The sequence below is a fragment of the Primulina tabacum genome, chromosome 13 (assembly GCF_025594145.1).
Source record: "Primulina tabacum isolate GXHZ01 chromosome 13, ASM2559414v2, whole genome shotgun sequence".
NCBI lineage: Eukaryota > Viridiplantae > Streptophyta > Magnoliopsida > Lamiales > Gesneriaceae > Primulina > Primulina tabacum.
In genome coordinates this window covers 37997181-38011488 of record NC_134562.1, presented here as the reverse complement: position 1 = coordinate 38011488, position 14308 = coordinate 37997181, and the positions used below count along the sequence as shown (strand labels likewise).

Here is a 14308-nt window from a genome sequence, read left to right as displayed (position 1 = left end):
CTCTTACACGATTTTACTACTTCACAACACTTAAAATTTTTATCTCTTACACAATTTTTTTACCACTTCAAAACATTTAAAATTTTTATCTCTTACACGATTTTATCGCTTCACGACACTTCAATTTTTTTATCTCTTATACGATTGTACCAATTCACAACACAGATTTATTAAATTCTTAAATTTTTTTTTAATTTTAAGCGAACCATTTAACAACACTGGCCTTAACAACAGTTTTAAAAGGGCTACGACAACGGTTTTTAACCGTAACCGTTGTCGTAAGGCGTTTTTCTTGTAGTGTCTTCTCTTCTCATCTCATCTCATCATTGAGGATGAGAGATTTTTTTGCTTTTTATATGAATTTGAAGTCGTGTCTCTATATCAGATACAGAAGTTACACCATTGCACTCAATAAGTTGATAAGTGCACGATGATATATCGTAGTTGATCTGCACGAGCACACACTCGTCTATTTTTATTTGGTTAGCAAGATCATGCAGTGTTTATAAGTCGGCTTCTCACAGCCAGTGTTCTTCTCAATGCAATATACATTCATGATCAAAACCCTGATGTACTAAGCTATTAAGCTAGAATCATGCTAGATGCAAGGCTTCACCGAACTGCCAAAAACTGGTTAAAATTTGAGCTTGGCAGACACTTGATTGAGCACTTTAAAAAATGGCCCTATACGGACACGAGTACTTTTAAGTAATATTCAAGCTAAGGGGATATCCTTGAACATGATAGTACGTAGTAGTATAGGAGTGGTAGTGGTCAGATTTAAAAATAAACTATTACATTAATAGTAGTACTTTGGTTTCGTAAAAAAAAAAAAAAGTAGTACTTTGGTAAAAATATATAACGATGTCGATAATAGTAACAATAATGACAGGAATAGTGCAAAACAGTACTGTGAATGAAAATAACGATAATGGTTATAACAACATCAACAACAACTACAATAATATTCTTAGTTTAAATATTAGGCTTCATTTCGACATATATTTTTAAAACATTTAATATTTTATAAATGAAAAACTTGAAATATATGTTTAGATAAAAAAATTTGTTAAACGTTTTTTTTTTTTTAAAAAAAAAGTGTCTCCAATTATTGTTTTTAAACAACAATTGAGAAGTGCTTTTTTTTATTATTTTATGTTTTTAGAAGGAAAAAAGGGAGTTAAACGTGAATTAAATTTTTTTTATAGAATAGTTGTCCAATCATTGATCTTTTCAACTCAAAAACATTTTTATGGAATAGTTTTCTAAATATATATTTATTCTTAAAATAACTTTAAAAATAATTTATAATTTTTTTTGTAAAATATGTTTTATAAGTATTTATCCAAACGAAGTTTAGATAATAGCATGAGTGGTATATTTTTGTTGATAATAATTGTAATAATTGTAAAATCAATTTTCTTAAATATATTTCGGGGAAAAAAAATCGTTGGAAAAAAAAGTGAAATTTAATCCTTGTCGATTCAATATGTTTTTCTACGACTGGGCTCGATAAGACCTGGATGGGAAATGACCCGAGGGCAAGCCCACTAACAGTGACAGTAAATGTCTTCTAAAATATCCAATCCAAATTCTCCAGCAAGGTCCGTATAGGCCCGTTAATCCATCGTTGACCGATAAATGGCTTCGGATCTGGTGCGAATCGCTGAATCTGCCATGGCGAATGACAGCACAAAATCCAATATGATCGTATCCCTCTAGGGGAATTCCCAGAAGCTGACACTCATCTCCAATCATAGTCAAGATTGTTAAATGGATTCTTCATAACACGTTTTACTCTCATTCACTCTTCAGTGAATTTGAAAATATTAACCGCAGTTTCGCAATCTTCATTCGAGGTTAGAGATCCGTGAACCATGTATTAAGAGTTATCGAAATTTTACTGACTTTACGAATCTGAATTCTTTCTGTTGTATGTGAGAATTGAGATGTTATGCAGCTAGAGCCTAGATTTACTCGTGTAATGTCATTCACTCTCACTTGAGCATCTACTATGTAAGTATGCAAATGAAATATCGATTGTGACTCGATTGCTTGTTTGCTATTTTAAATGCATTTAATGGATGTTCTTTTTGCAATTTAGTGATATATTATTGACAAAGTTGTCCGGGGAAGGGAGGGGAATGCGAACACTTTCACGAGCAATGTTCATCGAGTGAGCTAAAATCATCAGTTTTATTACTTGCGTTTCATCTAAGGTAGTGAAAATTAACAAATTTTTAATATCATGGACAATGTTACTGGCATAGAAAGTTGAAGTAAATGTTTAGTTGAACGAAGTAAATGCACTTGTAATTGTAGTGGTTTTTGATAGATTGCATTTATGCATATTGTTTACAGCTTTCAGTGTCTCTAACATCAAAATAACAACCTGCCATAAATTATGAACCTGTTGAAGGGGGGATGCAAATATATATACATTTTTCAACTAAAAGTATTTTTTGTCAGTGGTGAAGGAATAGGGGATGCAAAATATTGCCTTTGTTTAATGATGTATACTTCTACAATTGGTTTTCTTATCTATGTTTGTTGTTGATCTTGATGGCATACTTCTGCATTACTTGTGAGCGAGCCCCTTGCATTGGAAAAAGTTTTTTTTTATACCTGAATTAGAACAATGATCTTCTGCCCTGAAGTTCATTTGTTTCTTGTTTATATCTTGAATATCAGAATGGACTCTGCTAATAATGATTTTGGCATTAAATCTGAACCTTCCATTGTCTCTGAGAAAGAAAGTCCAGCACGCAACTCGTCTTCTACATCGTCTACATCTGCCATTACTTCATGGGCCAAGAGTCTTAAACTTCCACAAATGACACCAGAGACAATAAATGCTGGGAAGTCAACGTTTTCACGCCTTACCAGCGGCCTAGGCTTGCAGATGCCTTCTAAACCATCTTCATCAAATGAGACTGTAAATAGTAACTCTGTGGATACGCAATCAGGTGTTATTGAATCATTTACTAAAGGAATAGTTGATTCATCTTTAAACGCTGTGAAGGCTGTGCAAGTAAAGGCAAGACACATTGTCTCACAAAATAAGCGAAGATACCAGGTACCAAACTTTTAATATATCTGATGTGTTGGATATCCACTCAAGTCGGATATAACCTCCATGAATTTTTATTTTTTTTGTTATTAGGTTTTTTTGCTGTATGAACCATCACCAGCTCAGCTTTCTTTTCCGATGTTCTTTGTGTAGCTGTGCTCGTTCTCAGTTTTAATTTGCATGAGATATTGCTAGTTTCGATGCTTGTTGAAATTTAAGTATTCTAAGCATGCATTTGTCCTCAGAAATGTGTATGTACTTGCAATTATCAACTCGAATGTTAAAATTTGTTAAAGCTAAAGATTAAAATTGCCATTTTTCCATTGCTGTTACTCGTTAAAAATGATGTGTTATGATAGCTATAAAATATGACCTCCCATTTAAAGGTAGCATAAGGTAGCAGGGTTCCATTTCTGCGCACAAAAATATATAACGAGCAGAATACAGACTCGGTAACTTCAAATTCTTTATTTGACGAGATGGTGTACATTTGAATTTGTTGCTTTTTCATGTGGTGACTCTGATCTGTCAGACTGTAATTAACTTTTAGTTGCCCCAAGATTCAATATTTGTAAAAGCCATTATCAGTATAAATAATGGAAAATTTAAGTTATCTATATGGACAAAGGTTTATCATAATTTATTTTATCTCAACCAAATATATTTCCACTTCTGCCAATGTCCTTATTCCTGAGATTTATTTAATCTTCAAAATTCTCTCCCCTTTCTCTGTGAGTTTATACATTTAATGTGATGAAGGTTTAGTGTCATGCATCTCCATTTTACTTGTCTTCAGGAGGGGGGATTTGACTTAGATATGACCTATATAACTGAGAATTCAATTGCAATGGGGTTCCCTGCCGGTGACTTGAGTTCTGGTTTATTTGGTTATTTTGAGGTGAGGCTCATTTAGCTCTTGTATTATATCTTTTGAATTTTGATTCAATCAGTTTCACCAGAGTATTTTGTGGAATATGTGTAGGGTTTCTATCGAAATCACATGGAAGAAGTTATCAAGTTTTTTGAGACTCATCACAAGGTACTTTGGCTGTTATATTTGATATTTACGGCAAAAGAAAATGATATCTTGGAAGGATAGGCATATCAACCGCCTGGAAATCAAGGGGTGGGTTATAATAGTGATAGGACTGCCTTGGGGAATGGTTTGAAAATATTCTTAAATTATTAACTAACAGATTTTTTTGCTTTCCTTTCAAAGGGGTGATGAGACAGGTCAAGCATTACTGTTGTCAATTAAACCGAGTTAATATAATAGATATAAGTTAGACAGTAACATCGTCATGGAACTATAGAATAGGCATCACAGAAGACCAAGCAATCTTAATACTTGATTTTCTCCTCTTAATTTGTTTGAATGGTCGCATGTAGGATACGATATTTTTTAACTTTTATCATTGAGCAAGCATCCAGTCGCAGACTCACACTAGCAGCAATCATTAGCAAGCTTGATCGTTAGTACTGGGATATCGGTTTGCAACTAAGACGTTGATAGCCTGATACAAGTATTTACTTGAGTAGACATTTTATCCAATCTTTCTTCCATCACCAAGAAATTGTGATCATATCCTATTTTAGGCTTGGGTGCCAAGTCCTGTAACTTGTGTTTTATGCTTTTATATGAGCTTCGACACCTATTTTTATGGCCTCTGCCAATTTTTTCTGAGGAAAACTATGGCATTTTGACATAATTTCAATGTTTGAATTGTTTATATCTAAGTAGTTCATTTATGCAGGGAAAGTACAAAGTGTACAATCTTTGTTCTGAGAGATTGTATGATGCTTCGCTTTTTGAGGGAAAGGTACATGTCTATGGTACACAAAGCAAATTTTGCAACTTGAATTGCTATTGTTTTCAAGCCTATTAGTTCAGTTCTGAAAAGAAACCCCAGAATCTTTGAATTTCAGCTTCTATCAGCTCTAAAATCAAGAGTTTACTTTTTCACTGGAAAATATGTATGCTGAGCCTCACAGAACTAGCTGTAATGAGTGGTTAATCTGGCCTCAGTTTAATCCACCGCTCAGTTCTGCTCTGTTCAGAAAATAAAAAAATATGACTGAAACTCCACTGAATGTAAAACGTTATTTTCCTTTCAGGTTGCATCTTTCCCATTTGATGACCACAATTGCCCACCTATTCAGCTTATAAAATTGTTTTGTGAAAGTGCTTACTCTTGGCTGAAGGAGGACATTTTAAATGTGGTTGTAGTTCACTGTAAAGCTGGGAAAGCAAGGACGGGATTGATGATATGTAGCCTTCTTCTATTTTTAAAGGTTAAATTTGTCCTACGACATCATAAAATGCAGGAATTTATTCCATAGAACAGATTTTTTTATTAATTTGTTTTACCTTCCATTACAACTGCAGTTTTTCCCTACTGCCAAGGAGTGTATTGATTACTATAATCAGAAAAGATGTGTGGATGGGAAGGGTCTTATTCTTCCAAGCCAGATTGTTAGTCAAATATTTTCCATGCGATATCGATTCTTGTAAAGTCCCACACACATATAGTGGCTAAATGTTTTTTGTACTGTATTTAGAGGTACGTGAAATATTTTGAGCAAGTTTTGTCACACTTCAATGGTGAAACTCCTCCAGGACGTAGGTACTTTCTGGTTATTCATTTCCAAGATGAATCTTGTTATCTTTTTCAAGATACTAAAAGCCCGTTATGTAGGTGCATGCTGAGAGGATTTCGACTTCACAATTGTCCATATTGGGTTAGGCCTTCCATTACAATATCTAATCATACTGGTAGGTCCTTAAGTTCTTTATACTTTCCTTTTAGACTTCTGGTCACTTTTATACGACCACTAATATATAAACACTCAATGAAAAGAACTGAAAAAATTCAACCCTCGATCACACTTTACAAATGAAAAAAGCATGCACTTTATATTGAAATTTGCTGATTTCCAGAATTGGGGATGTCCTCTAATGCCAAAACCTATATTTGTTTATTCTCCTTATGATTTCTCGACTTTCTGATTTCAGCATTGAAGCCTCGCTATTTTTAAGTTGCAGATATTTGTTTTCATATTTGCTAGTCCTGTGATAAGTTCCAACAATTTTTCTGCAGGTGTGTTGTTCTCAACAAAAAGGCATCCCAAAACCAAGGATCTTATGGTAAATTTATCTAACCTCTACTCCAAGTAGTTATAATATAGACAAGGTATAAACTTTTTTTTGAAAATAAATTGACGTGTTCTTTTTTGAAGGATGGTTGTTTAGGATATCCACCCTAGGATGGGTTCAAATAAACTTAACTTCGTCGAATTTTTGTAGCCAGAAGATTTTTGGATTCGTTCACAAAAAAAGGGTATCGTGATATTTGCCCTGCCAGGAGAACCTGGACTGACAGAATTGCTGGGGGACTTCAAAATTCATTTCAATGATCGACAAGGAGATTTCTACTGGTCAGTGAATTGCCTTCCATGTTCTGTTATATCTCAGAATTACGAAGAAAATTCTCAATTTTCTTCAATGAAAGAGAAAATATCTAATTTCTACTCAGCAGTGCTCATCTAAGCATGAGATTTGTCGACAAGGAATATCGCATGCCTTGTCACGCACAAATCAGTCAAGCAGCATTGACTATACTCATCACCTTTGCCTACTTGTTATTTTGTGTTGGTGCAATAGAACCAATTTTACCACGAACCTATAAATAGAGTAGTCAACTTATTCTTTTGAACTTACATTTTTATCCCTTTAAGTGGCATTAGCAATATAACTTATATTTTCATGAAATGTACTTTCTTCTCAGCTGGTTGAACACCGCAATGATGGAAAATAGAGTAATTTTAGATGGTTCTGACCTCGATGGCTTTGACAAGGTAAGTTCCTTTTGTTATCACACACTTTTACTCGATATCCAAAATCAACGCCATCTCATATTAAGAAATCTAGTGGTTTAGCTCTGACTAATGTGTTACCCCGATACTTAAGTCGAGGCAATCCCCTATAACAGAGGAAGGTTCTATATCTTTTGCTGATTTAGCTTACTTTCTGCAGAGAAAATTGCCCTCCCCAGGATTTCAATTTGAAATTGTGATGATAGATTATGACGGGACAGTCCCATCGAAGGTTAAAACTGATCGTGACACCAATTCTGCCAATGCAACATTGAGAGACGCTCCTTCAAGCAGTGAACATAAAGCTGATCCAGATCAAAGCAAGGCCTCCGGAAAACAAAAAGAAGGAGACGATGTGTTTTCTGATAGTGATACAGAGGAACCTGCCAATTCAAGAAGCAAGATTGGACCAGGAACTGCCTCACATCCCAAGTCTGGCACATCCCCTAGTGAACAAATGTCGAGCATATCACATCAGACTGAAGAGCTTTCGCTAGGTAGGAACTCTCCTAGTTCCCATTTTGACACATCCAACGAAATGAAACTTGAAGGTATTCAAAGAGCTTCCTCCAACCCAAACATGGAGTCCACTGACTTAAAGGCTATTGCAGCAGATGCTTCAGTTTTCAGTTTTGGAGATGATGAAGATGATGAAAGTGATTGATATGTCTTAGTGAGGACTGCTGGTACTGGACCATTTGGATTCGTCCACAAGGGAATGTAGAACGTAATCTTCGGTTATGATCCATTTGTCTGCTATAGCTTCCATGTCAGTAAAATTGTGGTTTATATGTAGTTTGTGACTTTCTCGATGAGGCAAAAGGAGGATTTAAAAACATGATGCATTATTTATGGACACCATCTATCCGTAAATTAGTCCATGCTACAGAGCTCTAGATTATATAAATATTGATTCACCACGTGCACATATGCGTATGCATACATGAACGGAATACTTAATATTGGTGACAATTAAGAAGAGGAAATCTGATTTGCAATTCTAGGAAGGCGAAAACGAAACAAAAGCATAGCAAGTACCAAGTGTCAGGCAAGAAAATGGCATTATACTCGTCATTTTTTAATGCGTGCATTCAGTATTACTCGTACTCAGGATTAAAGCCCTTCAGTCAACCATTGAGCCAACTGGTTGGCCACCAAGAATGGACATGGTAGGTTACAATCAGAATTCAGATGACGCAGTGCCAGAGGAAAAGAATCTCAGTTCGAACAAATACGAGAGGCAAATGTACATCTGACACTAACACATCAAAAGTACAAACTCAAAATTGAGACAAAAACGTGTCTAAACAGACAACTCAAGATTGAACCAGAGTTGACATTACTGACTCTCATTCAATTCATTCACAAGATATCATTCAAACCACCACCACCATTTGATAACCTCCGAAAAGCACAAGCAACAAATATCCTTGCAGCAAAAAGACTAAACCTTGACTTATTCGAGGATCGACCTCTGATGCTCGCTGACGGACCATCAACATTTACAATTCCACTAGACATTGCTCCACTAATCATAGGGAGAAACTCAACACCTTCATCTTGTGCTCCTCCATCACTTGTACTCGCATCTATTACCTCATGTTCAATCTCAACAGCATCTAAATTCACAGCTAAAGATACCCTCCTCGCCCTTAGCCAATCCGCAACCTCACTTGTTACTCCCTTGCACTTCTTAACTTTGATCTTCACCAAATTGGGACACCCCAACGCAAAAGCCTCAATCCCTGAATTTGTAACACGACAACCCTTTATACAAAGCTTCTTCAACGCCATACATTTTGCTGCAATACAAGAAATCTCAGGATCGCCAATTGTTTCACTCCCACAAAGAGCTAATCTTTCCAATTTTTGACAATTTGACGCCATAGTCATCAAGCTCACAGAAGTTGGGTTCACCCCAATAAGAACAAGTTCCACAAGATTTACGCTATGCTTAGCAATTGAAATCAACCCTTCATCGCCTATTCTGTTTGTCCTCCACCCATCAATATGGAGTTTCCTCAAACGCATGCAAGCCTCCGCAATGGCTGAAATCCCATAATTCGAGCAATCGGGAACCTTCACCAAGTGCAAGATCTCTAAGTCGGGGCACTTAGTAATAGCCATCAGCCCCACATCACTCACCTGCAGTCTCTCCAAATGAATCTCAGTTAAACAATTTTTTCTCCCAGTAATATTCTCCAATAACCTGTCCCAATCACCCAAACACCTCAAAATTTTTAAAGTTTTCAAATTTTTCGAGCCAATAATCAAGGGCCCAAAACACTGCCCATTATAAAGCTCCTTAAGAATAATTGATTTCAGCGATGAAGCAGCAATCCCTGGCCCAATGGGCTCCGCCGTAGACCCATCATTTATTCCCCGTAAACGCTTTACAGAAAGTTCCTCCAACGAAGAACAGTAATCCAACAAAGCATTCATCCCTTTTGCCCCAAACACACACGATCCACATGAGAATTTACGCAAAGATTTGCAGTTTTGAGCTAAGGCCAACATACCCTGATCGCAGATTTCGCGGCAGCCGCGTAGCTTGAGGCGGGTGAGGTTTTGCCATCGCAGGGAGATCGAGGTCAACGCATCGTCGTTTACGCTGACAGATTTGCGGTCGCATCGGAGGGCGAGTTTAGTGACGGAGTCGAACCGGTTGAATAACGCGGGGAGGTGGATGGCAACCTCGTTGGAAGCGTTAAGGGCAAGACGGTGGCGGTTCTGGCCTTCGACGGCTAACCAGCGACGGCAGACAAGGGAACACTGCTTCTTATCACCGGCGCCCAGAGACTGGAAGATTAAACCTAAGCATTCGTCGGGGATCTCGGCGGTGTAATCCTGTTGTTGATTAACCAAAAAGCCCCCCAACGGCTGGGGATCAGAGGTGGTTGGCCGAAGCTCGTGAGGGGCAAGGTTGGGATGACAATAATGGGTCGAACCCACCGAAGAATTGCCTGTGGCAGAAGTGGTCTGCCCCATTGCAGGTTGTTTCGGAAAGGAAAGACACGCGCCGCCGATGGAAGATGCCGAAGTGTTGGTTGGATATGAGATCCAGATTTGGGGAAGGTTTTTTATACGACGAGTGGCTGACCCGTCAAAAGGGCATTCATTGGCCGCGCGTAGAGGCTGCGCGTCAACGCCACGACCGAATAATTGAAGTGATTAACGGGTTCACACAACCAAAGACCCAATCCTTCTACCCATTTTGATAAGATGGGAAAATATCATTCTACTTTTTAAAAATAATATTGTAATTTAAATTAATGATTTGATTTATTTATGATAAATAATTAATTAATGGATAAATAATATGACAAAATAAAGATAAGGTTAGAAAAAATAAATTATAAAAAGATTAATTATATATAACCTCAAACTGTATCTTAGATTAACTACAACTTTGAATTTTTTAACTCAAGTTGGGCGTGAAAATTTTTAAAAACACAATTTTTATAAACTTTTTTTTCGCTATCCTAAGCTTAATAAACAATTTTTTTATGGATCAACTAATTATCTTTGCACATTATCCTACAATTTTTATTTACTATCTATATTTAAAATCTTAATTTATATAATATTATAAATACTTATATTAAATAATTGTTAATTATATAAATTAATTGTGTTAGTATTTTTAATTAATTAATTAATATTAAATAAAATTTAATAACTAATATAAAATTGTTGTATGTATAAAAAATATAGATACTTTCAATGTGACCGATTTATAATAGTTAATATTTTAATTAATATATAATTATTATTGTTTGCAAAATTAAGACGTAAAGCATTATAATTATATAACAAAATAAAAAAACAACATAATTAAACGTATTCGTAACAATTGACAAAGACCAACATATATTAAAAATAAATAAACGTATATGTGACAAATAACAAAATAAATTTTAAAAACATAAACCTATACAACTGACAATTTTTCAAACTTATTTGTTACTCATCACGTCTATAAGTGACAATTATTTCGAAATATTTTTAAGAAACTCATGACATTCGTTCATACAAATTTAAGAGTAGGTCTCGTGTGAGACGGTCTCACGAATCTTTATTTGTGATATGGATCAACCCTACTGATATTCACAATAAAAATTAATATTCTTAGAATAAAAAATAATATTTTTCATATATGACTCAAATAAGATATTTGTCTCACAAAATACGAACCGTGAGACCGTCTCACACAAGTTTTTGCCAAAATTTAAACATTTGCAACAGCGAATTAATCAAAGATAAAATGCTTACTTTATCAGAAGCGGCGGCGTTATTTGATATCACCGCCATTTCTCCATTTTATTGGTCTTCCCTCGTCTGATTTGAGAGAATTTGGGGATTAGGGTTCTTATTTTTGTGGAGAATGATATTGGGAGAGCATATCACGATTGATTTGAGACTAATATGGGCAAGCACATGGGTTTATCAGGAAGATAACGTTAGGGATATTTTTGTAAGAAATTGGAAAGTTAAGGGACGAATTACGCAGCCAACAATGAAGAGAACACTAACGAGAAAAGGTGCAAACACTGATGAAAGAATTTCTTTTTAATGTTGGCATAAAATAAAATATTCCATATAAAAATAATGTATGCACAACAAAGCTGGTTTTTTTCACAACATGAAACTCGTAGACATTATTATTCGGTGTGTGCTGGATAAATTTTTCAGTCTAATACAATATCTTACAAACTAAGTTAATCAGGTAAACCGTATTGAAAGACAAGCACGACCGAAAAATTATTTGTAAGGATAATCAAACTCTTGACCATTGATCAAATACTCACGTGTTATACCAATTCAGATATCCAATTGTTCTAATGTTTTTTTATTTTAGACTTGACATTGATTCTTTAGCATGCGAAAGTCTTAGAATACACGGTTTCGGTAAAGAAAATTTATATAGTGATACCCCATGGATGGGCCCATTACCCTTGGCCCATCCCTAGCTCAAAAGGAAGACAAGCCCATCAAGGGCCCATGTATTCTCCTATAAATACCAGGTTTGAATGTTCAGTTATTGAATTCACTATATTATTTTCAGCAGCGCCCTTAGCTGCTCCCCCATATATCCTCAGTCTCTGACTTGAGCGTCGGAGGGGCTACGCCAGGATACCCTCCTGGCCCCCTCCTAACGGTCTTATTTGTGATTTCAGGCCCAGGGTGATTTTGGAGCCCGTGTCTGGATTAGTGACGCTTGCGTGGATCGGACCCTAAATTTCCCGTGAGTATCACTTGGCGCCGTCTGTGGGAACACTTGAGTTGAGACGTAGAGATGGTAGGCAAGAAAGGAAGTAGAAGAGTTACCTCGGCATCATCGCGTCCTCAGAGGGGACCCGAACAATCTCATGTTGAGACAAGACAAGAACAACCGCATCTTGAGACGAGACATGAACAACCTCGTCAAGAGGCCAGAACTGAGCAGCCCATCCACGAGACGAGGGTCGAGCAAACCCATCCCAATGAGAATGTGGGAAACTTGACCCTGGAACAGCTGGGCCAATTTATCACTCGAACAGTGGATGAGGCCATGAAGAGGAATCAAGAGTCTATGTTTGCAGAAGAGCAGGCCGCTCGCCAGGAGCGAGAGGAGAATGTGAAGGGCAGTCAGAGTAGGGTGGAGGAGACGCGACCCCTCCCAAGTGAGGAGAATCCGGAGATGGAGGAGATGTGGAGGGAGATACAGATGTTGAGGCAGCAGTTGGGAAGCAGAGCACCGGCACCCAAGAGAGGAAGTCCCTTTTCACTAGCCATTTTAGAAGAAGAACTTCCTCCAACTTTTCGACAGTCGAATGTGGGAGAGTACGATGTACATACTGACCCCGAGGAACACTTGGGGAGATTTGAGAATGCGGCCATGTTACATCAATATTCAGATGGAGTCAGGTGCAGGGTGTTCCTGGGCACGTTGGTGAGGTCAGCCCTGCAATGATTTAATACCCTGCAGCCCAACTCCATACAGTCTTTTGACGATTTTGCTACAGCTTTCTTGCACAGATTTGCCAGCAGCAAGAGGCACCAGAAAAATTATTTGACCCTGTTCGTGATGAAACAGCAAGAGAATGAAACTTTGCGAGAATTTGTCCAGCGTTTCAACAGTGCAGCGCTGGAAATACCAGCGGCTACCCCTGACATCATGATAAGTGCCTTCACACAAGGACTGAGGGGAGGGGAGTTTTTCAAGTCGTTGGTCAAGAAGCCTCCGTTGAGCTATGATGATCTGTTGGCTCGAGCTGAGAAATATGTAAACTTGGAAGATGCCCAACGGTATAGAAGGATGGAGAGCCGGCCCGGAGGAAGTAGAGTTGAGGGAGCGGAGAAAGGAGGAAGGAAGAGGGGTGCGGGGGAAAGAGAGGAAGACAGAACTAGTAGTAGAAGACAATTCTCATCCCATGTTCCCCTAGATAGGAGTCGGGACGAGGTGATGGAGGTGAGGGAGCCCGCGGGGAGGTGGGAGAAGTCGCGAAGAGTTGGGTACAGTGCTAGATTATCTTCACGGGATAGACGAGAAGGATCCTCATTAAGGAGTCGACAAAGGTCTCGCTCGCCCCCTAGGCGTGGTGAAGGCCCTCCATGGATAAATCAGAGGATGGGTGAGCAGAGAGGGGAAGGTGGATGTCAAGATGTCCCTCAGGAGCTCGTGGAACCGAGGAGGGGAATGAATGAGGATAACCACCCTACGAGAGGAATGATTCATATGATCTCGGGGGGTGCTACTGATGGAGACTCTGGGCGAGCTCGGAAAGTACATGGGAGAAAATTGGAGAACTTTGAGATATATAGTGGTGCAGACTTACCACAAGACCCCGTCATCAGCTTTGGGCCGGAAGATCTCCGGGGCGTTGTGACTCCACATAACGATGCCTTGGTGGTGACGGCCACCATTGCCAATTATGATGTGGCAAGGATATTTATTGATAATGGAAGCTCCGTGAACGTCTTGTTCAAGAGCACGTTGGATCAAATGAAGATGAGAGGATTTGAGTTTGAGCCGGTATCCACCCCGCTGTATGGGTTTGCAGAACACGTCATCTTGCCTTTGGGTCAGATTGTTCTTCCCCTATCCTTGGGGACTGATCCTCGGCGGGTAACAAAGGTGATAGCCTTCACTGTAGTAGATACCCAGTCAGCGTATAGTGGAATTCTAGGACGACCAGCCCTGAAGGATTTTAGAGCAGTAGCTTCCAGTTATCATCAGAAGCTTAAGTTTCCTGTGGGAAGAGGAGTTGGAGTCCTGTGCGGGGACCAAAAAGTCGCACGTCGTTGTTATGAAAGAATCGTGAAGGAAGAAGAAAAGAGAAGTCACGAGCATTCGCATGGAAGCTTGAGCTCAGTCTTGCAGTT

At 38.0% G+C, this 14308-nt stretch overlaps 2 protein-coding genes across 4 annotated transcripts; one reads left to right on the top strand and one right to left on the bottom strand.

Moving 5' to 3' along the window:
* The first annotated feature begins 1596 nt into the window (after positions 1–1596).
* LOC142522769 (phosphatidylinositol 3,4,5-trisphosphate 3-phosphatase and protein-tyrosine-phosphatase PTEN2A-like) lies at positions 1597–7801 on the top strand. 3 transcript variants are annotated; one of them, XM_075626303.1, is made up of 15 exons: positions 1617–1859; positions 1961–2016; positions 2105–2219; positions 2692–3076; positions 3867–3968; positions 4053–4109; positions 4825–4890; positions 5186–5362; positions 5457–5543; positions 5630–5694; positions 5767–5843; positions 6169–6215; positions 6375–6505; positions 6856–6925; positions 7104–7801. In XM_075626303.1, the coding sequence occupies exons 4-15, from the start codon at positions 2693–2695 to the stop codon at positions 7605–7607; spliced, it is 1767 nt and encodes a 588-aa protein (XP_075482418.1). In that variant the 5' UTR covers positions 1617–1859; positions 1961–2016; positions 2105–2219; position 2692; the 3' UTR covers positions 7608–7801. The 3 variants fall into 3 exon arrangements, with proteins under 3 accessions (XP_075482416.1, XP_075482418.1, XP_075482417.1); XM_075626302.1 differs by lacking the exon at positions 2105–2219; XM_075626301.1 differs by lacking the exons at positions 1961–2016; positions 2105–2219 and having other exon boundaries at positions 1597–1859.
* Positions 7802–8148: 347 nt separating this feature from the next.
* On the bottom strand, positions 8149–10137 carry LOC142522770 (F-box protein At1g47056-like). Its single transcript, XM_075626304.1, has one exon. It carries the CDS (start codon positions 9929–9931, stop codon positions 8306–8308), a length of 1626 nt encoding a protein of 541 aa, XP_075482419.1. The 5' UTR covers positions 9932–10137; the 3' UTR covers positions 8149–8305.
* Between the last annotated feature and the right edge of the window lie 4171 nt (positions 10138–14308).

Coding starts and splice junctions, on each gene's coding strand:
- LOC142522769 (XM_075626301.1), top strand. CDS start 2,693: ATGGACTCTGCTAATAATGATTTTGGCATTAAATCTGAACCTTCCATT. Junction 6,506..6,855: donor CGACAAGGAGATTTCTACTG/GTCAGTGAATTG, acceptor CTTTCTTCTCAG/CTGGTTGAACACCGCAATGA. Junction 6,926..7,103: donor ACCTCGATGGCTTTGACAAG/GTAAGTTCCTTT, acceptor TACTTTCTGCAG/AGAAAATTGCCCTCCCCAGG.
- LOC142522770 (XM_075626304.1), bottom strand. CDS start 9,931: ATGGGGCAGACCACTTCTGCCACAGGCAATTCTTCGGTGGGTTCGACC.